The 27,388-nt window shown below is 33.7% G+C and overlaps 1 protein-coding gene across 1 annotated transcript; it reads right to left on the bottom strand.

Moving 5' to 3' along the window:
* Nucleotides 1–19,460: 19,460 nt before the first annotated feature.
* On the bottom strand, nucleotides 19,461–26,695 carry LOC107860891 (protein GET1-like). The gene is made up of 7 exons (XM_047404621.1): nucleotides 26,418–26,695; nucleotides 25,575–25,653; nucleotides 22,547–22,617; nucleotides 20,746–20,816; nucleotides 20,580–20,661; nucleotides 20,316–20,365; nucleotides 19,461–19,676 (listed from the first exon to the last, which is right to left on the bottom strand). Exons 4-7 carry the CDS (start codon nucleotides 20,800–20,802, stop codon nucleotides 19,605–19,607), a joined length of 261 nt encoding a protein of 86 aa, XP_047260577.1. The 5' UTR covers nucleotides 20,803–20,816; nucleotides 22,547–22,617; nucleotides 25,575–25,653; nucleotides 26,418–26,695; the 3' UTR covers nucleotides 19,461–19,604.
* Nucleotides 26,696–27,388: the final 693 nt, after the last annotated feature.

The raw sequence follows: 27,388 nt of genomic DNA on the forward strand, positions 1-27,388 counted from the left end.
TTGAAGGTATAATATGAAAGACAAGAGCAAGAAATAAATAGATATGTGTAGTAGAATGAACGCGTAAGGAGAGAACTATTTACAGAGGATTGAATTTGAATGAGTTAGACAAAAAGGTGCGACTGTTCACCTCCATTTATTTATTACATTCAAACTGGTGACTTTTTTATTAATGTGGAAAGTTATGACTTAATTAGTTCTTTTCAGTAACCATTTTTATTGAGTTGTGGCAATAGATTATATATCTGTTGCATTAGATAACCCATCTACGACAACAGATATATCATTTGTTGCAATAAATCTATAATCTGTTACATCAGATAATATATATGTATCAACATATATATTTTTTAATAATCATCATATCTTTATCTTTAATCAAAATTTGGTGACTTTTTAATTATATAAATTAAAAAAATAGATTCAAAAATAAAAAGGTGCGACTGTTCACCTCTATTTATTAATTACAATCAAATTGGTGACTTTTTTTATTACTGTGAAAAGTTATGAGTTGATAAGTTATTTTTAGTAACCGTTTTTATTGAGTTGTGGCAACAAATTATATATATATTTCATCACATAACTCATATGTGACAACAAATATACCATTTGTTGCCATAAATTGACAATCGGTTGGATCAGATAATCTATTTATTGCACATATAAGCTATTTTTTTAATAATCATCATATCTTTAATCCAAATTTGATGACCTTTTTATTATATAAATTAAAAATAGATTTAAAAATAAATATGTCAAAGAGTCACGATCAGTTATTAAAATTAAATAACCATTCTTTTACTGTTATAAATTATGTTTATCATTTATTTTCTTATTTTACGAATCGTTTTTCATATGAAAAAATTCATGTCTAAAGACTTTTCACCCTATAAATAATAATAATAATAATAATAATAATAATAATAATAATAATAATAACAATAACAATAATAATAATAATAACCCCTTTTTATTAATAATCGTCTGTTCCAACATATGATCCATCTGTCACAACAGATTAACCATCTATTGCAACATATCATTCATCCTTAGATAGATCCGATATAAAAAGGGAAAATACATACGCTAAAAAAATATAACCTATTTATTATTACTACTATATTATTATCATCATTATTATTATAAGTATTACTATTACTACTTTCATTATCTGAAGGACAATTATAATCCAGCAGCAGCAGGACCCTCCTCAGCCTTGCTCTGAAGTCGACCAAATCCCTCTGGAGTTCATCATACTGCCTTCAAAGCTCCCGGATGGACTCTATATAAATCTTCTTATACGAATCTGGATCAGCCATATCTGGAAGTGTAATAGTAGAATGAACTAGTAAGGAGGGACCTATTTATAAAGGAAGGGGTTAGCCAAAAATCCACGACTGTTCATCCCTTAATTAAATAAAAATGACAACTTTTCAAATATGTAAATTAAAAAATGGATCTAAATAAACATTGTACCTTTGTATCTTTATTGTATTTCGAAAAGAAAAGAAAATTGCTTTAAAATAAATCCAATAGATGTGTAATCCATTGCAAAATATACTCTATCTGTTGGATAATTTATAAAATATTAAAACTGTTGCAACAGATGATAATTTATAAAATATTAAAACTGTTGCAACAGATGCATATACATGTTTCATATTTCCAACAGATAAGTCTTATGTCATAACATAATGCTCATTTGTCATAGCAAATATCTATAATTGTTTGATAATTTAAATAGATGTGGCATCTGTTGTAACTTGTTAGTCATCTGTTTATTCAATTTAAGCCATAAATGGGCTAGGAAAACTAAGGTGTGTGCAGATGGATGGATCCACTTTCATGTATGGGAGTTAAGTATTACTGATAAGGTCATCATGACAACACACATATAGTATATTATTTTTGTGAATGCAGTTTTTAACCGATTAGACACTGATCATTCAAACAAGATCCTGTATTGTACAGTTAAGTTTGATGGGTTCAAATTAATAAGGACGAGGGCCCCATGATGATGGTGTCGATACCCTATTACGAATTACTGACGGTCATTGCTCATGTTTATGCGTGTCAAGTTTTGAGAAGGGATCAATATTTGGTGTCATTACAGAGATCCTATAGTGATTGAACTTAACTTTAAGTGTGCATTGTACTCTGAGAAGGCCTTCAAAGCCTCGCACTACATAAAATAAGAATGGAAAATCAATAGAAATTCCCCTAGCCCAAAATTATATGAAAAGATTGTTCGAGAAGATGATTATACGCCATAAGGAGCTGAAGGAGAATGCCTGTAATGGAAAGGGTAATTAATGAAATTTTATATCATCTAAGATATAATTGGAGAGGAAATATAGGATAGAAAGGAACTTCTAGCGAATCTGGCCGATGAAACTGAATTAAAACATGAGAAATCTGAATCAAGTGTAAATATGAAAGTGTATCCAGTAATATAAATCTATCTGTTGTTTCTTTGAAAGAAGAATAGTGCAGATGGACACTTTACTAGGGAGTTGAGACTAGGTAGGGTGGTCGGGATGATCACCTAGATAGAAAAATAGTAGAAGACCAAGAAAGCAACCTCGCGAGCATCAAGGGTCGAAATGATGTACAATAAGTTGAGAAAACTTACGCCAATAACAGCTGCAGTCAAAATAAGAAATCTAAGAGAAGGCTATGATTTTTGAATTTTAAATTGCATCCCGTGCCTTCTTGTTTGTGGTTTCGATTAGGTCTACTCTGTTGACCTGATTGGAAGCACAATAAGATTGAAAGGCAAATTGAGTATCACTACTTTCTTAGCAATATGGATTAATTGATTATGTTTTCTTTCTTTAGCATGCTTTCAATATATCTTGGAGAAGATCAAATGCTTGTTGTAGTATGTGAATCCCAAAAATTTTCAAGCTTGCCTCCATCTTGCCGATTTGCTATTCAAGCTTGTCGTTGTCGTCTTTGAAGTTGGTATAGAGTTGCTGGTCTTTTGTGACCTCGATCAGGAACACTTTATTTGAAGTTGTGGCATTGTATAAGGCCTTCAGAACACTTTATTTAGAAGCCTTAAATAATACATAAAGGGTCTCTACGTTTATTTTAGGTCAAAATGTGTTGATGCACACTCAAGAAGTTCTCCTAAAAATTGAATAGCTCACTTTTTCCGAGCGTTGCTCAATGTATCTTGCTCAACCAACCTTCAAGGGATTTGATAAATTAATTATCAAACGTTTGATCTAAACTAACTCTACCAAACCTATCAAACGTTACGTAACTCCAGGCTCATTACCCTATCAAAACCTTTGCCCAAGTTAGTACACAAATCAAACGAGCTTAATATCTCAAACTTTCTATTGATCTCTCTTCTCCCATATAAAGGACAACATATCCGCCATGCAAAAGTCTACACCATTGCAAGAAATTCTTGCCACATCGAAAGTCTTGAGAAGGCATGACTACTAATCTCACAATATCACTTTTATGACTTTCTTGGTGTCTCTTGCAGTTATATTAGAATGGACAAACCAAAATAAGCACAATTGCTCGTTATGTCCATCCGTATATAATTGCAAGATACGTCAAAAAAATCATAAAAGTGATATTGAGAGATTACTAGTCATGCCTTCTCAAGACTTTCGCTGTGGAAAGAATTTCTGGCAACGGTGTAGACTCTTGCATGTCAGATATGTTGTCCTCTATATGGGAGAAGAGAGATCAGCAGAAACGTGAGATATTGAGCTTGTTTGATTTGTGCACTAACTCGGGCAAAGGATTTTGATAGGGTAATGAGCCTGGAGTTTTGTAACATTTGATAGGCTTGGTAGAGTCAGTTTAGATCAAATGTTACGTAAATCCTTGCTAATTAATTTATCAAATCTCTTGAAGGTTGGTTGAGCAACGCTCATAAAAAAGTGAGATATTCAACTATTGGGACCACTGCTTGAGTGTGCATCAACATATTTTGATCTAAAATGAACATAGCGATCCTCTATGTATCATTTAAGGCTTCCAAATAAAGTGTTCTGAAGGCCTTCTACAATTCCACAACTTCGAAGAAAGTGTTCCTGATCGAGCTCATAAAAGACCAGCAACTCTAAACTAACTTCAAAGATGACAACGACAAGCTTGAATACCAAATCGGCAAGATGGAGGCAAGCTTGAAAATTATTGGGATTCATATACTACAGCAAGCACCTGATCTTTTCTAAGATATGTTGAAAGTATGATAAGGCTAGAAAACACAATTAATTATATCCATATTGCTAAGGAAGTAGTAATACTCAATTTGGCTTTCAATCTTGTTTGTGGTTCCAATCAGGTCAACAACAGTGGACCTAATTGAAACCACAAACAAGAAGGCATGGGATGCAATTTAAATTTTAGAAATTGCAGTCTTCTCTTAGATTCCTTATTTTAACTTCATGTATAATTGGCGCAAGTTTTCTCGACTTACTGTACATCATTTTAACCCTCGATGCTCGTGAGGCTGATTTCTTGGTCTTCTGCTATTTTCTATCTAGGTGATCATCCCGACCACGCTACCTAGTCACAGCTCTCTAGCAAAGTGTCCATCTACACTATTCTTTTTTCAGAGAAACAACAGATGGATTTACATTACTATATACACTTTCACATTTGCACTTGATTCAGATTTCTCATGTTCTAATACAGTTTCATCAGCCAAATTCGCTAGAAATTCCTTTCTACCCTATTTCTCTTCTTCAATTAGCTCTCGGATGATATAGTTTTTCATCAACTCCCCTTTTCCCACCTAGGTATTCTCCTTCCATACCTTCCAGCATATAATCATCACCCTAAGCAACCCATCCATATAAATTTAGGCTAGGGTAATAAATATATTAGTTTTTTGTTCTTATAGATGTCTAGGCTTCAAAGGCCTTCTCAGAGTCCAATGCACCCTAAAAGTTAGTCCAATCACTATTGAATCTCTTTACAATGACACCAAAACTACATTCCTTCATAATTCTTGACACATAAACATGAGCGACAACCGACATTAAATCTTAACAGGGTATCAGAACCATATTCATGGTCCCTCGGCCTTATCATTTTAGACCTGTCAAACTTAACTGTAAAGTTACAGATATCTTATTTAAATGATCAATGACTAAACGGTAAAAATAGCATGCATAAAATTAGTTTACTCTATGCGTGTTTTCACGATAATATTATCAGTAATACATACCTCCCACATATGAAGTGGTTCCATATGCAAGTAGCTTATTCCTCCAAACCCATCTTTACTGTAGCCTCTTGTGTTGGTCGGGAAAAATTTGATCAACTTTTAGTTCCTTATATTTACAAAGAAGAGGAAAAAAATTGATGTCAAACAAGAGAAGAATAGAAAGAACATTATCCTTCTGTTGCAACAGATGTGGAGTCAATTGTAACAGATGTGGAGTCTGTTTTAATAGGTGTGGAGTCTGTTGCAATAGATGTGGAGTCTGTTGTAATACATCAAACCAGTCTTGCTAGTGGTTTGATTTGTTCCAATAATTGCTCCGTCTATTTCAACATCAACAACAGCATAAACTACAAAGAAATAACAAATAAAAAACATCAACAACATTATTTGTTCTAATACCATCAACATCATTAACAACAAAGAAGCAACATCCTTTGTTTCAACACCATCAACAATACCACACAACAAGTTCCAATAATATCAACCCTACCAACAACATCAATAACAGCTTCAACAATAAAGAATAAACAAAATACATATTAAAAAAATGATGTTGCCAATAAGGCTTTTAAACTTCTCCCAGCAGATGTCTTTTTTTGCCTATTGTAGTAAAAATTCTCGGTTCGTTTATTCAACACTTAAAAGTTCCTTTAAATTTTTTAAATAAATATGATATGGGTAAATGGTAATTAAATAAAAATAGATACAAATAACTTGCAAAGATAAAGACGAGAATGAAAGAGTAATAGTGAACCATACCTTACCTGCAATGTCAAAAGAGGATCAAAACAATAATTTCAGTCGAGGAAAGATATGGATCGGTTTAGATCTGTAAGGATCTTTATGAGAAAGAGGAGAAAAAAGAGAGAAAAAGATTGTGATAACCCTAAAGAGGAGAGAAAGAAAAAGAAAAAATGAGAGCTGAATAAAATAAATTTAAGGCTGAAGGAGCATAGGTAAATATTCATTAATAACTTAAAGGGGCATGAGGAAGACGGGTGACATTGAAAAGATAAGATAAAACTACTCAATGAGATTTTTGAGTTATCCAAGAAATATTTTTTACCGCCTTTAGTAGTACTATTTTATCTATCTTTTCTTCTTTCGAACAGAAGCTTTCTTTAAAATTAAAAGAAATAAAAAAGATTTTCAACCAGATATGTCATCTGTTGCAACAAATATCTATATTTTTTTGATAATTAAATCAGATATGTCACCTATTACAATAGATATCAATATCTGTTTGAAAATTTCCAACAGCTCAGCCGTCTGTCACAACAGATGTATATATCTATTTAATAATTAAATAAAATATGTCATCTATTGCAATAGATATGAATATCTGGTTGAAAATTTCCAATATCTCAATCGTTTGTTGCAACAGATTCTCTTGAAATTGATTTAGGTAGAACTAGGTATGAATGAGTTCATAAGGCCAACTACAACTTCAATTAAGTCTTTGCAATTGCATGGTGTTGGTATTGCGTTCATCCCGACCCGAGTCATCGATCGATCACTCTGAGTTGAAAAGATTCTCATTAACTTAATATTAAGCTACTACCTAAATTGATTTAGGTAGAACTAGGTATGAATGAGTTCATAGGTTCAACTACAACTTCAATTGAGTCTTTGTAATTACATGGTGTTGGTATTGCATTCATCCCGACCTGAGTCATCGATCGATCACTCTGGGTTGAAAAGATTCTCATTAACTTAATGTTAAGCTACTACCTGAATTAATTTAGGTAAAACTAGATATGAATGAGTCCATAGGACCAACTACAACTTCAATTGAGTATTTACAATTGCATGATGTTGGTATTACGTTAATGTCGATTCTCGTTATCGATCGATCACTCTGAGTTAAAAAGATTATCATTAAATTAATGTTAAGCTACTACGTAAATTGATTTAGTTAGAACTAGGGATGAATGAGTTCATAGGGCCAACTATAACTTTAATTGAGTCTTTGTAATTACATGGTGTTGGTATTGTGTTCATCCCGATCGAAGTCATTGATCGATCACTCAGATAAAAATATTCTCATTAACTTAATGTTAAGCTACTACCTAAATTGATTTAGGTAGAAATATGGATGAATGAGTTCATAGGGCCAACTACAACTTTAATTGAGTCTTTGTAATTGCTTGGTGTTGGTATTGCATTCAGCCTGACCCGAGTCATCAATCGATCACTCTGAGTTGAAAAGATTCTCATTAACTTAATGTTAATCTACTACCTAAATTGATTTAGGTATAACTAGGGATGAATGAGTTCATAGGGTCAACTACAACTTCAATTGAGTCTTTGCAATTACATGGTGTTGGTATTGCGTTCATCCCGACCTGAGTCATCGATCGATCACTCTGAGTTGGAAAGATTCTCATTAACTTAATATTTTAAAAACTATATCTTTTTAAATGTTAAAAATTAATTAAGATCAATTCGGGCCAAATCAACAATTTTAAAACTTTTCATTCCTTTTTAAAATTACAAATCAACCCATACAAATCATCCATTTGCCGAAAAAACTTTTCCTCATTTCAAATCTCAGGTTCTCGCTCTTTTCTCTCTCTCTCTTAACAATATAGAAAACAACTACTCAACATATTGCTCAACCCTTCAAAATAGATTGATTTACTTCCCATTTCCGACCACATAGTTGTTATTTTTGACTTTATTCTTACTTGTATCCGTTGCTTTATCTGTCTTCATAGGTAACAAAGTTCGAGAAAATTTCTACATTTGTTCTTTATTCTAAAAATTAGGGTTTTTTAGTTAATAATAAAAAGAAAACTTTTAGTTGTATCATCTTCGAGAATGGTTTAACAATTTTGAGTTTTGATGCTAAAAACGTAGGAAGCACCTAAGAAAACTCTAGTTTTTATTGCAGTGTTTTATTGCCTGTCGTGGTATTGTTGGATGGTATTTTTGGTGTTGGTGGTGGCTATTGTTGGTGGTGTCAGTATTGTGATTTTGGTGGTGGTGTCGGTGGTCTTGGTGTTGGTATTAATGGCGTTGGTGGTAGTGTTGGCATTCATGGTATTATTGTTGGTATTAGTGGCATTGGTGGTGGACTTGACGGTCCATCTGTTGCAACAGGTGGAAGATTTCTTGGGAGATATTAAATAGGTCTTCAAACAGATTCCCCATCTGTTCCAACTGATGGTTATCCGTTGGAGTATTTTTTGTAATGTGGCATATAATAATTTATTGAAATTGGACTTACCTTTTTTAAAAAAACTATGCAGACATCAAATGTTTTGTATTTTTTGTTTTTCTATTATTTGTAGTTAAAAGATATCTCCCAAAATAAAATAAACTGAAAGTAGATCAACTTCTGACCACCCAACAAAAAAGGCTAGAGTACATATAGATTCGGAGGAACTTCCTAAACAATCTCAATCAAGGTAAAATAAAGCTGAGGAAAGTGAGAACTCCTTCTCACCAATGGGGTGTGAATTAATATCAAATAACCACATAGATCCTGTCAAAACCATTAGTATCAATAGGTTTCAAGTTACGATGTCGATGGATCACCCTAAAGAAGTAGCTGGTGATCTTGTACTTATATGTAAATTGGGGAAACGTTTTGATGAATTTAGACGTATTATGAAGAATGAAAACATAGACGGACTTTTTAAAAGGAGCTGCTTTGCATACTTTCTTAAGATGTCTGAGGACCGTACTCTCCATTTCCAAATGATCATGGTATATGGTCTTCTCAAGAACAGTATCAAGTACATGGGGAAAGATAAAGATCCGAAGGAGAGCAAAAAAAATATGGATGAAATCTAGATCAACTACTTTGGCATGTCGATTTGTTTTGGATTGAAAGAGTTTGCCATAGTGACGGCTTGAGATGCGATTGTCCAGAAGAATCTCTCATCAAGGAAACACGCTCCTATAAATATAAGGGAAAAAAATGGATTATTTGGCATTGTTGGACGACCTAGCTACAAAGCGAAGGATTTGATGGCAGATCTCAAGGATAAAAATATACCAAAGCACTACAGGGAGAAATTGTGCTTAGTTTGGTTTGTCCATTACGTTTTATTGGCAAGGGACGCCAGGAAAGTCATAGAAGATGATTTTTTGATGCTTGCTGATGATTTTGAGAAATTCAATGATTATCCCTAAGGATATGACAGCTACTACTTAATTGTCCAATATTTACTGACAAAGCTATCCACGGGGACGATCACATTATATGGCTTTTCTTGGGCTTTTATGGTAAAATTGATCACTATTTTTACTCATCCATTAATTTATATTTAATATAGTTATTATGATTTTTTTTCTTTCTTCCTATTTACATTTTTTAGGGTAGGGAATGTGAAGCAACTCTTCCCCTCCGAAAGCAGTTCAAGGATTACCCGGATGAGGTTTCTCATCCAAGGATCCTTAGATGGTTGGCTACAAAGGAAAGCAACAAAAATATTAAGAAGACTGATCTCTTTAACCCTCTGGATGATGTAATACGTATTCTTTCAATTAAAATAATTTTCTTACAGAAAGATATTAAAATAGATGTGCTATCTGTTGCAACAGATGGGTCGTCTGTTGTAATAGATTACCTATCAACTGCAACTAGTGAAATAGATGGGTAATCTGTTGCGATAGACGATCCATATTTTACAATAGATTAACCATCTGTTGCTCTGGTTATCTGAACCCAACTCAACAGATTACCCATCTGCTATAAATTATGCAATAGATGAGTAATCTGATGTAATATATTATCAAGTTGTTGCGATATACAGATCGGTTATTGCAGCAGATAGATCATCTGTTGCATAAGTTGGTTGTGTTAACATGTAACCCAACTGAGTGTAAATTATTATTAGATGATTTAAATTCCTCCTGGCTTTTTTTATAGGTTGTGCATCCTTGGATCGTGCCTACTGAGTAGGAGTCGGGGATGACTTCTTGATACAAAAGTAGACCCAATGGTGGAGTTGATAAAGAAGGAATTGTTTGGAGCAACATCCACAAGAAGAGCAGTTAGGCAAGGTGAACCTAATGTTGAAGCTCTGCATGACCAATCTACTGCAATAGATCCAGATACTTCTTCTGGGGATGTTGCAGGTGGAGTTGTTAATGATGACGGCAGCCATCCTGATGTTGTTATTTTTACTGTTGCTAGTTGTGATTATGAGCATGTTGGTGCTCGGGAAAAAATAAATATATTTGGCCCTTGCACAGGTCCTTCTCACCCCTCTTTACCCTCATGTTCTCATTGCAAATGAAAAGTGTGCAAGGACAAAGAGGATAAACTCCTTAAAAAACTAGAGGTTATTGTTGAACCTACCAAGGAGTTGAAATCCAAGAGGGACTCTATACCATCTAACAAGGTGAGGTAGTCATACACTCCTATAGTGGCGGTTATGAGGAAGAAAGAGCAATTATCCAAGTACACTCCAATCAAAAATCTAAAAAATTGCAACTCTTCCCGCTCCAAGAGTTGTTGAAGTTCAGGGGCCGTTGAAGAAGGTAGATATATATGCGGCACTTGGCTACAAAGAGAAGAAGGAACTGCAAGAAATCATGACTGACAAGACGAAGGTTCTAGAGTAATACACCATGCATTCATTTGATTCCAAAGACTTCACGAGTATGATAAATATGCGTGAGTGGTACGTAGACAATGTAAGCTTACTTCTTATAACCTAGCCTTCATGTCTACTCCATCAAGAAGAAGCTACGCAATAGATGTGTAATCTATTACAACAGCTGGGTATTCTGTTGCAACATAATATACATATGTTGCATAAGTTGCGTCACATTAGTAATCTGTGAACTGATTCAGAGAACCCTCTGCAATAGAATATTTCCACTATATTTTTCTTTTTTACTATTACTAACCTATTTAAAAATTATCTTCTTATACCACAGTATGTTGATGAAACTCTCTGCCTCATGAGGGGCAAGCAATTAGCATACCCACATACTTATGATGCTACCGATAGAATAATGGACCTCAACTTCTACAATAATTTCAAGAGTAGGTATGATACTCTCCATAGTCAAAATGGTCTTAGTGTTTAGAGAATTGATCAGTTAGTTTCTACGTTCGAATAGGATGAAGACATGATTGACTATGTTAGAGGAAAGAGGCCATATCCACACAGCAAGAGCTGGACCAAGGCAAAGAGAGTCCTTGAAGTTTTAAACATAGAAGTTAAACATTTTCTCGATGTTGAGATACTACTGGATGAGGGAAAGATTAGCGTTTATGACTGCAACTTACCTGTCTTCAAGGAGGCTAAGTATTTAACCTATGTACAGCCACTCTTAAAGTTGTTCCCTAAGTTGTTAATGCAGAGTAAACGGATGGATCATTTGCCGGCGGAAGTCTTGATGAAGGAATCATGGGATTTTGAAGGTCAAAACAAGGGCATGCAGCTTCAAAAAAAACTAGTGTCACATGCAAGCCATAGTCGCTTGCATACATCGAGTGTTTGCTGACTGGCACAGAAATGGTTGGTATGTGCAATGCTATTGTGGAAAAGATGCAAGAGGTTTGGGCTTATGGGGTACTAACTAAATGGTTGGAGCCTTTGTATAAAGAAGAATATATACAAAGACAGAGACAAAAATGATAATAATTTTTTATTTCAAGTCACTTCACTTTACATTATAGTGGCAATTTTTTTATGTCTGGAGAAAGTTGAATTTTTATAATGCAACATATTGTCTATCTGTTGTAACAGATATCATACCTGTTGTGGCAGATTGATTATTTGTTATAATAGGTTGGTCATCAGTCGCAAAAGATATATAATTTGTTGTAACATATAATCTATCTGTTGCAACTGATGGGTAATTTCTTGGAGCAAAACAAAAAAGTAGGAAGGCTTGTTATATAATTTTCAGCAGATAACCTAAATGTTGCAACATATGTCTAAATCTATTTGATAAGATATGTGATCTATTCCAGCAGATGTATTATCTGTTGCAATATTTGAATCTAGTTTTCCATTGCAATTAAAAAGTTCAAAACTAAGGATTAAATTATATTCATGGACAACATAAAATAAATCGAAGCCTTCAAAAATTACCTAAAATAACTCAACAAATAAGTGAAATGTAAAAAAATTATTATGGGTACAAATGATCTATCTACAAATAAATCAACAAGTTAACGAAGGAGGATAGGTTATTACATTGACATACTCAAACTATAAAAATCTACTCAATATGGACAACTTGTTCTTCATTTGGTGCTACAAAATTTGGCTTTGGTCGTCGTGGGTCTTTAATGTCGCTTGTACACGAGCTTTCTCTTTTTTGCATTTTCATAAAAGAGCAGCATATCTCTAGTGGAGTAATTCGGAATCAAGTCCATCATTTGGTACTTGTAATCCATCTCTCAAATACTCGGCATAAGCGGCAATAAAAAGACCGCAATCCCTGTATTTTAAAAAATATATAATCCATGTCTTACAGTTCATGTAAGCGCTATGAAATTTATGAAATGAAACTAAATCATGATACTTATACTTACAGGCTACCAATGGTTTGTTGAAAAATTCCTTCAACATATTGTACATCAAATAGATTACCCATTTTATCCCGGTATGCTTCAATCGTCGACCAATTAGTATGAACCTTTTGGTCTAAAGAGCCACTCATATCAAGGTAAGTACGAAATATTTTAATCAGCTTTTGTATCTCAGACGATGGTCCAGAATGTCTCCTTCACGACATCGATTCATAAACTCAGATGCGCCTCTCTTTTAGAATGACGACAGCCAACACCCAATGGAATTCATTACCACAATTAATTGGGATATACTCTTCGTCGACCAAATGCCAAGGTAAGCAAGCTGGAATGTCAAAACCTTTGATAATGTTGATTAAGCATTCCTCATTTTGGGAAACTTCTAGTTGTTGTTAACAATACCTCTTATAGGCATTATTGATGTAAACTTTGAAAAAATAATTGTCTGTCGAGTATCTGTATTGTTCTTGTGTTTGCAACTTAACCTTCTTTCAGAAGTAGTAAAACATAACATCGATGTGCTGCACATATTATCAAATATTTCAGATTACGTGACAAAATAATTAATACACAGATGCAATTAAATAAAGTATTAATTAATAGTAATATGTATGGCATTAAACCTTATCATTCTAGCAAGTTTGGGACTGTGACATCAAATAGAACCAATTCTTTGTTTTGGGATGTGCAACAACAAAGTTAAACATATCAAAACCAAGGCTCGATTCATTCACTTTGTAGTGTTCGTCCTTTTGTTTTCTACATGATGATTTATATGTGTTAATGTCATATTTTTACAACAAGAATTGTATCAATCAATATCTTTAAAATTGATTTATGTACCTACTGGCATGATGTTTTAACATCCCATCGGTAATCTATTCTAAATAGTCATTGATCAACTTTGTTAGTTTTTTTGGATCCTCATCCAAGATGTTGAACCCTTAAAATGGGTAATTCTTCTGTTCTCCTGAACTGATAGGCTTTATTTTTTCTTCTTCTTTGGAAGCAGTTGATAGATTATCAATTGTGATATTATGCTCTTCAGCAGTAGCTTCTACTGTGACATCCACCTGGAAAGCCAGAATTACCAATGCTAACTACAGATATACAACAGATTGTGTATCTGTTGCAACAGATGAGTCTTACATTACAACAAATGGATCACCTATTGGGATAAATTTGAATAGGTAAAATAGAGTGGTATGATAATTTCGAACAGATGACTCATTTGTTGCAACATAAGGCTCATCTATTAGTATAAATTAAAACAGTACGAAAACCTGCTTGATTTGCTGAAACAGACGGACATATATTGCAATAGATAACGCATCTGATGCAACAGGTTATACAACAGTTGCAACAGATGTATATATCTGTTTGATAATTTTCAGCAGATGTATCATCTGTTGAAACAGATATGTGCCTATTTAATTGTTAGAACAGATGATATACATTTACCTTCTTCAGCTCATGTTGCTCTACTGTGACCCTTGTACATTGAACAGCGGTGCAAGACAAAGACAGAGGCGTTGTAATTTAACTTTGTTTTATGCTTGATGATGCCCTGGAAATATCTTTCCTTCTCCTCTTAGCTACCTTGATCTCTAGTGGAGTGTATGGATATGAAGTCCTCTTTGATGGAACGACACCCTTCTTAGATGTCATTTCCTTTACAAAAGCAGTTAGTGCATTAATAGCATTAATCACTCCATTATGTTTCGCCTTGCAGTCTTGACATTTGCATGCATAACATTCGCTAGAATTGGAAAAATTTGTATAACTAGTATGATCATAATCACAATGGCTTGTTGTTTCAAAAACTTCTTCCTAGTAGTTCACTTGTTGTCTCAAATAAGGAATGGCTTCAAATATCCAAGCTTATAACATAAAGCCAATAAATCAAAAGTATTATTAAATAAAAAAATAAATCATATCATAATAAAAATAAATAATTACCATAAAAGCCCATGGAAAGCCATATGTCTTTGGCATTAACAGAGTCAATAAATAGTTGACAGTCATTTTGAAGCTTTCATAACCCTAAGGATAGTTGTTAAATGCCTCAAGATCCTTGGAGAGATTTATTAAATCGGGGCTTATGTTGTTGTTAATGCCTCTCGCCCAAAGAATATTATGTACGAACCAAACCAAGCATAATGATTGCTTGTGTTTCTTTGAAAGTCTTTTACCTTTTAATGTTTCTATCAAATTTTTGTTTTTGAAGCTTTGACCAATAATGAAAACCAGGTCATCATGATCATTCGACGTGCCTTTGCCTTTTTTGATTGTGTAAGGTGCTTTTTTTAAGGTTAGAGTAGGTATAACTTGACAAGGAGAAGGAGGATAACATCTTAGTCCAGTAACTATGGCAAACTCCTTCCCACCAAAACAAATAGAAATGCCACAGTAATTTATCCACACCTCATCCATCTTATCTTGGTTTTCGTACATAAACCTACACTTAGGAAGATCGTATACCATTTTTATTTAGAAACGGGCATTGTTGTCCTCCGGCAAATCAAGATATTGCCCAAAGAAGCTTTTCCTGAAATAAGAATCCAATTTTTGTTCTCGAAGTATTTTTTTAAAGGCGTCGAAAGATTTTTCCCATGGCTGACTTAACCACGAAATCACCCGTTAAATTTGTGGCACCATCGTACTGTATTCTTACAGGAAAGTGATCAATGTTGAAGGTTTTGACCAACTCTTTGGTGGAAGGCTATTAGCATTTGGATCATCTATTTTGAAATATTCCTCCTCCCCGTATTCATTATCTTCTGCTCCTGATTGAGATAACGCTTTTAAAGCAAACTCATAGAATGGTGGATGTAGCCTAGCAGTTTCACTTGTTCCTTTACTTAGACTTGATTCAGTTTTTTTCTTTTGGGAGCCCTATTATCTTAAAGTAATAGGAACATAAAATAGATTATAATTGATTAATGCATCGTTAAAAAAGGATGACAATAAATCTAATATGTAAATAATAAAATAACAGTTCCAACAGACTACACATCTGTTGCACCAGGTATGTTATCTGTTGTAACATTTAACCGACCTGTTGCAATGGATGAGTAAACCGTTGGAAACAATAAAAATAGATCACTCATATGTTGCACCAGTAAGGTTATATGTTACAACATATAACCAACCTGTTGCAACGGATGAGTAATCCATTGGAAATAATAAAAATAGATCACTCATCTGTTGCACCAAGAATGCTATCTCTTGCAATATATAACCAACCTGTTGCAGCGAATGAGTAATCCGTTAGAAATAATAAAAATAGATCACTCATCTGTTGCACCAGGAATGTTATCTATTACAATATATAACCAATTTGTTACAGTGGATGAGTAATCCGTTGGAAATAATTATAACAGATCATTCATCTGTTTGCACCAGGTTGGTTATATGCTGCAACAGATATCCTACCTGGTGCAATAGATGAGTGATCTATTTTTATTATTTCCAACGGATTACTCATTTGTTGCACCAGGTAGGATATCTGTTGCAACATATAAGCAGCCTGTTGCGGTGGATGAGCAATCCATTGAAAATAATAAAAACAGGCCACACATCTGTTGAAACATATCACTCATCTGTTGCCACATGAGTTATCTATTGGATCAATATTGTTTAAATTTCTTCTAAACAGAAGAGTCGTCTTTCACAACAGATGAATCATCTGTTGTGTTCATTTATTGTATCAGATGTTTCATCTGTTAAATCAGATGGTTAATATGTTGCAGCAGATGGTTAATTGTTGCATCACCATTTTTTTACCAAGAAAAACAACAAATCAACCCAGCAACATCAACAGAACACACGCACACTAAGAACATCAATGGTGACCAAAAATCACCAACAAATTGAATCAACAGTTCAACAACAAGAACTACAATAACAACAAAAAATTATATTTCACAGTAGAAAGAGTAGAGAAAAAATATCAGAAATTAGGGTTTTATTCAGTCCACATTTCAAATTTAAGCAAGAAATATTTAAATTTCTAACCAAACTAGAAGAAAAGTTGGCTCAAGTTATAATTTTTTACCTATGAAATAAGAAATGGGACGACGAAGAACTCGAAGTTGTTGTCGTCGGAGAAGTTGGCTTAAGTTTCTCTGTTTCTTCACATCGATTGATGGTTAAAAGTCGTAAAGGAACTCGCCCAGCTATTTATCACCGGAGCTTGAAGGGAGAAATTTTACAGAACTGTTGGTTGGGAGAGAGTTGAGAGACCATTGAGAGATAGAGAGAGGAGAGAGATGGTTGATTTAGAGGAGAGGTGTGTGGGTTGATTTATATTTTTGAAAAGATTAGAAAGTTTTGAAAATATTAATCAAGTCCACAATTTACTTAATCAAGTTTTCTAATTATGTGTCACCAATCCTTCATCCAAAACTTAAAAGATATCTTTCCTTCAATTTTCTCTATTTAGTTACTATAATTTCCCTTGTAACTACTATAAACACTAATTGTTTATTTATGCATTATTCTACCTCATTTGTTTCTTGTAACTGTTGAAGTTCTGGGCCATTCATCTACTATTTTTACTACTCTACACTTTTTCTATTCAATAAAAGGAAGAATCATTCACCTATAAATAGTGGTCTTGCTTTACTTTTCTAAGTACCAGAAAATATAGAGTGCATAAAAGTCAGTAAAAAGAGGCTTTATTTAGTTAAAAGGAAGGTGTTTTTTTTGTGGGGCTTTGAACTTAATTCTTGTCCAGAGTTTGTTGAGTTATACTTTGTGATTACGTTGTTGTTTCCTAGAGGGGACAAGTCAACAAGATTATTGTTGGACCGGTAATGACATTTGTTGTAGTGGACTTAAATCTCCTTAAAGAGGACGAGATATCTACATCTCGGCCAAGAAGAAGATATTTTATTTTCTTTATTTTTATTGTCAATTGTAATTGTAATAATTCACCAATAGTTTCTCTACGTCAATCGAAGCAAAAGAAGTGATTTGAGGGAAACAGAGTTAATCCGGGAGAGAATTTCTTGAGGAAGATGATAACAAATCAGGAAATCTAAGATATTAATTAAAAGAGAAATTTCAGAAAAGGAATTAAGAACTTTGTATTTAATTGAAGGAAAAGGGCTCAAGTATGTCATCAAACTGTTGAAAACGACTCATCTATGTCATCTGTTATAAGTATTGCTCATCTATGTCATCATCTTTAAAGTTTGGCACATCTATACCACTGTCGTTACAGAAAAGTTCATTTATGTCATTATTTTGCATCGGTGATTTTGCAAAACTATTTTGCCACATGACCTCTTATTAGAAGTCTACGTCACCAAATTCAAATCAATCAATATTACTTAAATCAAAATAAAAAATCATACCCATTAAAATTAAAATCTGACACAATTAATGGGTTTGATTTTTATTTTTAATTAGTCCAATTTTTATTTTTAATAAGTTCAAACTTTATTTTAACTGTATGGATCAAATTTATTTTAATGGGCTCAATTTTCAATTTTTCATTTTAAGTAATATTGATTGATTTGGATTTGGTAATGTGCACCTCTTATAAGAGGTCTCATGATAAAAATGGTTTTACAAAAATTACTTGTTACCAAATAATGGTACGAATGAAAATTTTCTATAACGACAGTAATATGGATGAATCAAACTTATAAGAGATGGCATAAATGAGCCAACTGAATAATCTGAATTGTATATGTACAAGTGTATTTATACTAACAATTCATTGGAATCGAATGGAAATGACTATTACAAATTTGGCTTATTTACTGAGAACAGTAGTAAATAACTTTCGAATTGTGACTGTCTAACTGTTTATCCAACTCTACTGACTGCCTTCGACTGGTTATCTCCTCTCAACATCGCATCATCAATCAATATCATATTTAGATTATTTTTTTGTCACATATAAGCTCCCACCAATTCTTTGAGCAAAACTATAGCTTCTATTGTGTAAGCTGTTGAGGCATAAGTCCAAACTAGCTATCACCGTACCTCATATTTTCTCGAAGTGGCATGAAGAAACACGTTATCACAATATTTCACACAATTGGATATTTCTCTTTTATTTTTATACTTCAAATAAATATACTCTATTCTTGTGTTTTCTAGACTTTTGTTGAACTTTAGGATAATGAGAGAGAAGGCAATAGATAAATAACCGGTGAGTATATATCTTCAACTCCTTATAAGTTATCATTGAATGGCTTAGTAAGCCGTGCAACTATACTCTCTCTAGAACACTTCCATACATAGGCAGATTTTTTATTTATTTTAACTATAAAAAAACTACAGTTGTTAATAATTTTCGGGGGAAAGAATTATTTACTCGAGGATAAAAATTGTTCGTTCCCCCTAATTTTATGTACTTTTTGAATCATAATGTTTTTTTTAAGAGAAAAAAAAAAAGAGATGAAAGAGTAATCGACTTTCAAGTTAGAAGTCCTAAACGCCATTAGAAAATAATACAACGGACCATGAACATCATTATGCATAATACAATCTTTTAACTTGAAGTTATGGTGGGTTCTTGACAAAACAAAAAGTGTCGAGAAACAAAACATACCCTCTTTGACTAACAACCTTATGTTAAGAAGTTTAATTTAATTCTCCAAGAAAATATATGCATTTGTTATCTATAGCTATGGTTATTCAGTTACTATTCATAATTCTACATTCTAAGTTCTATAGCTACAGTGAGCACATCCTTGTGCTTTCTGAAGCAATGCCAACGTTCGCACTACCACACAAAGGTTTAGGAGTTACTCCTCACACCAAAAATGATAGGAACAAAATTCATTTACAGATGTTAACATTAATTCCAATCAAATAAATACACATCAGTAGACTGTCCATCTTGGTTCTTTTCGACAGATGTAAATCCAGTCTTATACTCTCCTATTTGAATATTTTCCTGCAGATAAGTTTGCTGAGTCTAGTGGACAATATCAACCATGGAATGACTCCCACCTGCAGTTGCATTACACGAGTTAGTCAAACATTGCTCAATAAAAAGATTAGGCAGCTTTGAAAGTGACGTGAGCCCTGAATTAAGAGTACATTAGCACACAAAAAGCACCACCAAAAGGACAAGGTTGGACAAGATAAAAGTCACAAATGAATCACAAAAAGTAAGAAAAAGTAAAGAAGACTGCGATCTTCAGACTCTTAGTCACATTTTTGTGGGTGAATGGACACCAAAACTATCGTTCAAGGCATTTTAATAGCTAACAGAACCTAGGATTTGATAGGAAATGAGCACTGATGGAAACACGAGAGAATAAGCAAAGCAATACCCCCTTCCCCCTCTCCCACGTGTTTGGGGGCACCACCACAAAAACCAAAATACCATTTCCTAACCTCTTACACTTGGTCTCAAGATATCAGCAACTCTACGCTGCCCAGAAATTTGAGTAAGTAGATCCTTGTCTTTGAGTTCTTATAACAGGGTAATTATGAGTTTCCAGTCTAGAGAGACAGCCTATCAAAAGAGTACAACTCCTAACCTTCAAGGTTCAAACTCAAAACCTAAGCTCATTACTTGTTCATACAGTCACAGTTTTCCTAAATAGAAAGTTCCAATCAACTCTAAATCCTCATGGTAATTACCATAACGTTTTCATTTGCTGGACCTCCAGCTCGCCAAGACAAAATCTTACCTGCAACATGGAATGTTATAGCAGCTCAGTGACACAGTCACACAATGGTGGTGAAAGCAATAACTGTATATTTACCATCATATTGGAAGGCATGACATAGCTAATTAGTGAAATATAAAATCAATTTGACCAGCATACATCATAAAAGTCCTAAAGTTCATAAAATGACATGCAGTGTCAAGAAACCAAAAATACTAGGGGATAATAGATTTACCGAAAGGTTGAAAGAGCTGCTTAGGTATGGAAGCCACAGGGATACTCCAAAACCAGATAATCAGCAAGAAGTAAGTCAAGATCTGTGTGATCAGTAGCTGATTAAGTATCTTACAATTTTAACAAAGGTTGTCAACATTTTGACTAGCAAACCTCACATGAATTACCTTTATGACCATGAGGGCCTTTGAGTGTGTATCATATGACGATTTCAGCTCTTTCATGAGCTTTTCGTGGTCTGTATGGAACCAAATGCAGTTATTAGGACTAAGCAACATCAGGAACCCCAAAAACACCTCAATCTCATACTAGTTGAAGCAGGTTATATGACTCCTTGATACCCGTTTGAGATTTATGTACCCAATAATTAATTTTTACGACAAATTTAAGGGCTTTCTAATACTAGAGGATCACTTTACTCTTTCATTGACATGCAAATTTAAAACTCAATTAGAACACTTATGGAAAAAATGAGATGAAATGTAAGCTACCAACATGACTAATCTATACTCTCAACTTACGAGTGCCGCCTATTTGGTTCTTATACATCTGTTAAGTTCTACCCTTTGCTAAGTCTGCATGGATTCAATGTAACATATCGTCATTCATCGTACAATTCTTCTAGAAAACTGAACCAAGGTATATGAATTTGTCTGCACATAAGTGCCACAATCCCCGTTCAATCTCACATCACCTTTGTTCTTCTTATGAGGAACTAAACTTGCAGCATACAGATTCTGTTTTTACTTCTACACATCCTAATACCTTTATTCTCTAGATTACCTATCTTCAGTTCCAACTTTCTTGTTGACTCCTTCAGAAGTTTAATCAATAAACAAAATCTAATTTGTAAATAGCATGCATCATGTGTGTACATTGGTTAGTCTTTTACCATATATGAGAAACTGTCTAAATTTTCTCTGACTGTTCTCACCTGCAACCACTCAGTTGCACATACCTTTTATGACTTTTATATTTTGATATGAACTCCTTTCTTCTCAAACCCCCACCAAATAACTTTTTTTTTTGGGTACTCGATCATTGCTCCCTCTTGGATCTTTTGGAAACAGCCTCTCGCCCTCCACGAGATAGTGGTAAGGTCTGCGTACAGTCTACCCTCACAGACCTCACTTGTGGGATTTTACTGGCTACGTTTTATAATTATTGCTCCCTCTAAATGAATGATTACCATGTGGAGATCTTTCTTCATCTTCCTAAAAGTTTTAATAAATCGTCTGTACAGAAAACAACACCAAGCTGTGATTAGTCTTCAACCATTAAAAGGATAGTGGACTTGGTTTCTAATTATATATGTTCTAACTAAAAGGAAAAAAGTGTCAATAATCAGACATCATGAAAACTTGCTACTTAAAGGATTGTTGCTGAAATAATTCTAAGTTCAAAAAAATAGGCAGGGGCATTTGGTCTTTCAATATTCCTAGTTTATTGTTCATGGGTACAATACATTGCTAATGGAACTGACTATTTGCTCCCTGGTGACGTATGGCAACCATTGAGAACCCCTGTCCCTCACGTTCTCCAGAAAATTTGGAAGCAATTTGCTAGCTGGAAGCAACTCTCTGAACCTAAAAAGACAAATGTTTTGCTCTTAAAGTCATCTCAATCAGGTTGTTTCACCACCCAAATACTTTAGGAATATCGATAGAAGCATAATTAGTACCAGCATAGCTAAATGTCTATCTCCAAGCATTCTTCTATAGCTTGCTAGCTATGGTAAGCCAAGTACACCAGACAAAATACAGTATTTGGGACTCTACCTGCTATTTCTTATGATAGTGTTTTCTATTATGAGTGCCTTTCATTTCTTTCTACATGGTATTTTACTTGTCCAACTATAATTTGATGGGGAACTACAAACCTATGCAGAAGCATTCTCCATAAATCAAGTCTATAAGAATTACAGATAAACAATAGTATCTATTCCTAGTATGGTAGTATATACCATACTTTTTGCAAGTTCATGCTCCTTGGCTGCTGCCGTCCTCCTTATTTTCGCAGCTTGTGCAAACGTTGAAGGCCTGAAATCAATATGAAACCAACATAAGCTTTTACATATCATAGATACTACAAAAAAATTATTATCATCTACAAAGTGAATTATCAACCTATGGTAACTCTCGCTTTCTTAGATAAAATCCTCATAAGGAACAGAAGAAATATCAGTATTTTGATTGGAAACCACTGAGTTTTCAAAGACACATCATTAATTCTATACATCATAACATCTACCATTAACTAACATATTCAATTTGGATATGAAGATAAATAATACTCTACGCTCTCCAATATGACAATCTTTCAGTGTTATAACATGCAAAAATGTTAGACATCGTTTCATTTTATTACAATTTTTCCAACCTTCAGGAATTCATATTCGTAAAATAATTCAAGTATTTGAACTTTGATACAGTATTTCATATCAAACTGGAGTTTCAACAATTACATTTAACATATTTTTATGATCAGGTGTAACACCCCGCAAAAATCGTTCATGCGTTAGCTTGTGGTAATATGCTCTTAGAGTTAAGTGACTAGAATTGTGTCAAAGAAACTTAGTCTCATTTTTATTTCCAAAGTGAGTAAAGTTTAAACCATATATAATTTCCCTAATTTCGACTTTTTATCATGTGGGAAATTGAAACCCAAATCCGATACCCGAGCAAGAAGTTATGGCTAATTTAAGTTCTAGTCGTAAAAAACCGTCATTTTGGTGCTTGGCACGTCGCGGAGGGGGCCTATTAAGAAATTGTCAAATTCCAGTAGCATAGCGCGATTGTAGCGCGTCGCGCCGAAGTTTCAGGTCTCAACCAGTGGACAACGCGATGGCTCCGCATCGCGGTGACCTTAGGAATCCCACTCATCAATTTCCAGTGAGCCACCGCGATTGTGGCGCGTCACGGTGGCCCATGAAATCGGGCTCCCAGTTATATTTTTTATTCCACCTTATTAAGGGTATATTGGGTATTTTCCACCCCTTTATCAGCCTAAACACGGGATTTATTCTCAAAGACACCAGAATACATTCACAATCATCCAAATTACTCAAGAACACTCTCTAGGGTTTCAAACTAAAAATCCAAATAACTCAAGATTTAACTGTGGATTTTCAAGATTGATTGAAGATTTGGAATCCCCAAATCGTAGGCTTCAAGAATCATTCATCAAATTCCTAAATTGAGGTACGTGGGGTTTATCCTAAAACTTACATGGGCTTGTAAACACTAGAACATGATTTAAAGGTTATCAAGCATAAATTTAGAAAGGGGTTTTGAAATACATGATTTTATTTCACATTATGAATGTTTAATTGTATTGTTGATTTGGTCTTTAGGCCTTCACCCCTTAAATTGATTTACACGTATATGTATATATATGAAAAATTTAGATTGAAGATTGTTTGAGAGCACAACTTATGAAATCCCTCTTTTGTGATGACTTTAAGTTTAGATCTTAAGGTGAAGGATTTGAAATGCATGATTTATGGCTTGAAAATAGTTTACTCAAATACCATATTATTTTGAGCATGATTTAGAGATTTAAGAGAGGGAGTTTCTTGATGTAATTATATTTTGTTAAAAGAGAAAGATTTGCCTGAGATTAAGAGCTTTGACATGACCACCTTGCATCATTGAAAGTTTGACAAAGAAAGTTGCATACATGTGTTTACATGAGTTTTAGAGAAAGAGTTCTTTGAAATGATTTTTTTATATGGTGGTCCCGAATTTATGTTTTGAAATACAGAGATTGTAATATGCTAATAATGGCTCAGAGATGTGACTTGCAAGTCAATGGTATGACGATATCATAAGTATGTATGCCATAACAGAGTATGTTTTCAAAATATATTTTCAGAGAATGCATGTTTTAAAAAGTTAAAACTGGATTTAAAGAGGGTTAGGTGGTTACCCGAAGAAGGTTTGAGTTCAAGTAACTCTTAGCCTAAAATCGTGATTTGTCAATCCGGACATATTATTTTTACGCTGGCGATGGCCATGTGGCATAGCAGAGTCAGAGACTCCAACCCTTGCGGCACACTTGGGTTGGGGGCTTCCCCGCCGAGTCAATGGCGGATTTCATATAGCCCGTGGAATTTCAAAGTTGTAGGGTATACCACCTAACGCAGAAGTGAAACGAAGAGTGTCACAGAGTTCAGATGATTTTACAGAGTCTTTCGAAAATGCCCATGAGATTTCTTACTATCTGATATGTTTATGAACTGTTTTATATTGCTCTCATATATGTTGAATATAAACTAGTATGTTGGATCTGCTCTGCGTACCAGTACATCTGTATTGACGCCCTACTTCCCAAGTTTGGAGGCTCAGTCCAAGGGTTTGGCTAATCAGTAGAGTATTCCAGAGAGAAGTGATCCGATCAGTGGTAAGCCTTCTTGTTCCAGAAGACATGTTATTTCAGATTATGTTATTCCGTTGGTTTGGTTTACTGGGAGCCTTGTCCCAGTTTTCAGAACAGTTTTGAGATGTAGTAGAAATTTCGCAAACTGGGTCAGATCTTATTCAGATGTTTTGAATTGTAACTTTCATTCTCATGTCTTGAAACTCAGAGTCAATGACCATGTTTCCGTATCAGATTGTATTTTCTCATATCCTCCTATTATATGAATGTTGTGCATGACTACCAGATAGAGTAGGACGTTCGGACCTTTATGGTTCGGGATATCCGTCACGGTAAGGCCCTAGTTTGGATCGTGACATCAGGTAAGGTAAAAATCAAATTAATATTCAAACTCCACCTTGAGTAAAATTCGAGCATATAGAATATGACAAAGGATTACTAGAGATGTAACTTGTCATATTCATAGAGAAATAATCAAAAATAAATATTGGCCAAGAGACCTTTTGGAGATAGAGAAAATATAATATTCATGTGCAGAACTCCATGTAACATGAATTACAATAGAAGACGTCGAATTCCTATATAAGATCACATTAGTTGAACTATTGAAATCACTCACTGTGCATCGCATTCGCTTCCTTTAACAGCTGCTTAATTTCTGCCCGCAACTTCAACTCCTCGGCATTTACTGCAACTCTCTGAAAATGAATATCCCCATTATTATATTAGACATATGCAATATCAAAACAACCACTCCAATTGTTTAAGAAAAAAAATTTAGAAGATTTGTGCCCCATATTTTCAACCACTCCAATTGACCCACAAACAATCTGACTTTATATGTGTTCTCTTTGAGTCTTGTAAATTGATTACTCAAATAACAGAGGAAGTCAATATTCAGCAATCCATGAGTGTGTTATATTGTTGTAGCACATCATATAATGTACCACTAAAAAAATTGATCCTCGTCCTCAAGATAAATAACTCAAAATTCAACCAAGTACAACATTTAGCCTACTTGTAGCATGAATGTCAAACGATAATATTATATCAATTTTAAAAAAATATATACATAAATATAGTTTTACAAAGAAACCATGGATTCGCGTGCCCATATTTTAACCATAAATTCACCCATGCATATGCAAGTTTAAATTGTTGTATATGTGTACGTACAGACTCTTTCGTGTGCGTGCGCGTGCACACATACACACAAGTGTCATACCATTGTGAACTATCAACAAAAATCACACTTTTCAATACAAATTTGGATTTAGTTGAGGTCCAATGCTGATGATACAAAACCTATAAAAAAAAAAAAAGGCGAATAGAAATGTGGTAACAAAATCAACAGTATCACTGGAGAAATACACACACATACATGTATCTAAATATGATATCGCTATTATTAATATAATATAATATAATTTTTTTAAAAAAATGTGGAAAATGGAGAAAATACACTTGTATTGAGTTGGACATAGCGGGAGAAATACTGAACGGCGACAACAATAAGGAATATGATGGGCGCCACAAGGGATCCTTCAATTGATTCCTCCATTTTCTTCTCCGATGCCTTTCTCCTCCTTACCTGTTTTGCCTTTATGCCTTCATATCTATCTACGTTAAGGGTGTCAAAACCAAAATCGAACCCGGCCCGATAATTTCTAGGGCTTTAGTTACTGATTTTTGGGCCAATTTTTTCGTTGATTTGAGTCTGGTTAACCCGGTTCGGATCAAGCCCAGTTAGGACCCGCCGGTTAATCTGCCCGGTCCGATTAATTTTTATTTTTTTGAAATTAGATTTAATTATAACTTAGTTTTAATATATTATTAATTTACAATCAAGTATTATTAATTCATATATGCGTACATATATCTTCTATAGACCTATTTATATAACGTATTCATATGTATATACTTTATAAATTAATATATAACTATATATATAATTATATATTGTAGTATATTTTATTTAAAGTAATATATATATATTGATTGGTACGTATATATATGTATATATCTTCTATAGATGTATATATGTTTTACAATGCATATGTTACGAAGTTGTAGTGTATATGTTTTATAAATTAGTATATATAACTATATATATAGTGTGTGTAAATATTGTAGTGTATATTTATATTGTAGTATATTTTATTTAAAATTGTACATATATTAAATGGATATGGGTGCATATATCTTTTAAAGTAGTATATATATAACGTATACGTGTGTATATGTTTGATAAATTAGTATATAACTATATATATATAGTGTGTGTATAAATTGTAGTACATATATATTATAGTGTATTTTATTAAAAAATACATATATATTGAATGGTGCTTATATATGTGTATATATCTTCTATAGACGTATATATTTAACGTATACATGTGTATATTTTATATAAATTAGTATATAACTATA

Source organism: Capsicum annuum, chromosome 2 (genome assembly GCF_002878395.1).
Source record: "Capsicum annuum cultivar UCD-10X-F1 chromosome 2, UCD10Xv1.1, whole genome shotgun sequence".
Lineage (NCBI taxonomy): Eukaryota > Viridiplantae > Streptophyta > Magnoliopsida > Solanales > Solanaceae > Capsicum > Capsicum annuum.

Excerpts from the sequence above, each read along its gene's own strand:
- LOC107860891 (XM_047404621.1), bottom strand. The coding sequence starts at position 20,802 with ATGAAAGAGCTGAAATCGTCATATGATACACACTCAAAGGCCCTCATG. Across the intron at positions 20,662-20,745 it reads AGGCCCTCATGGTCATAAAG|ATCTTGACTTACTTCTTGCT; the intron begins GTAATTCATGTG and ends CTGATCACACAG. Across the intron at positions 20,366-20,579 it reads GCAGCTCTTTCAACCTTTCG|GTAAGATTTTGTCTTGGCGA; the intron begins GTAAATCTATTA and ends TCCATGTTGCAG.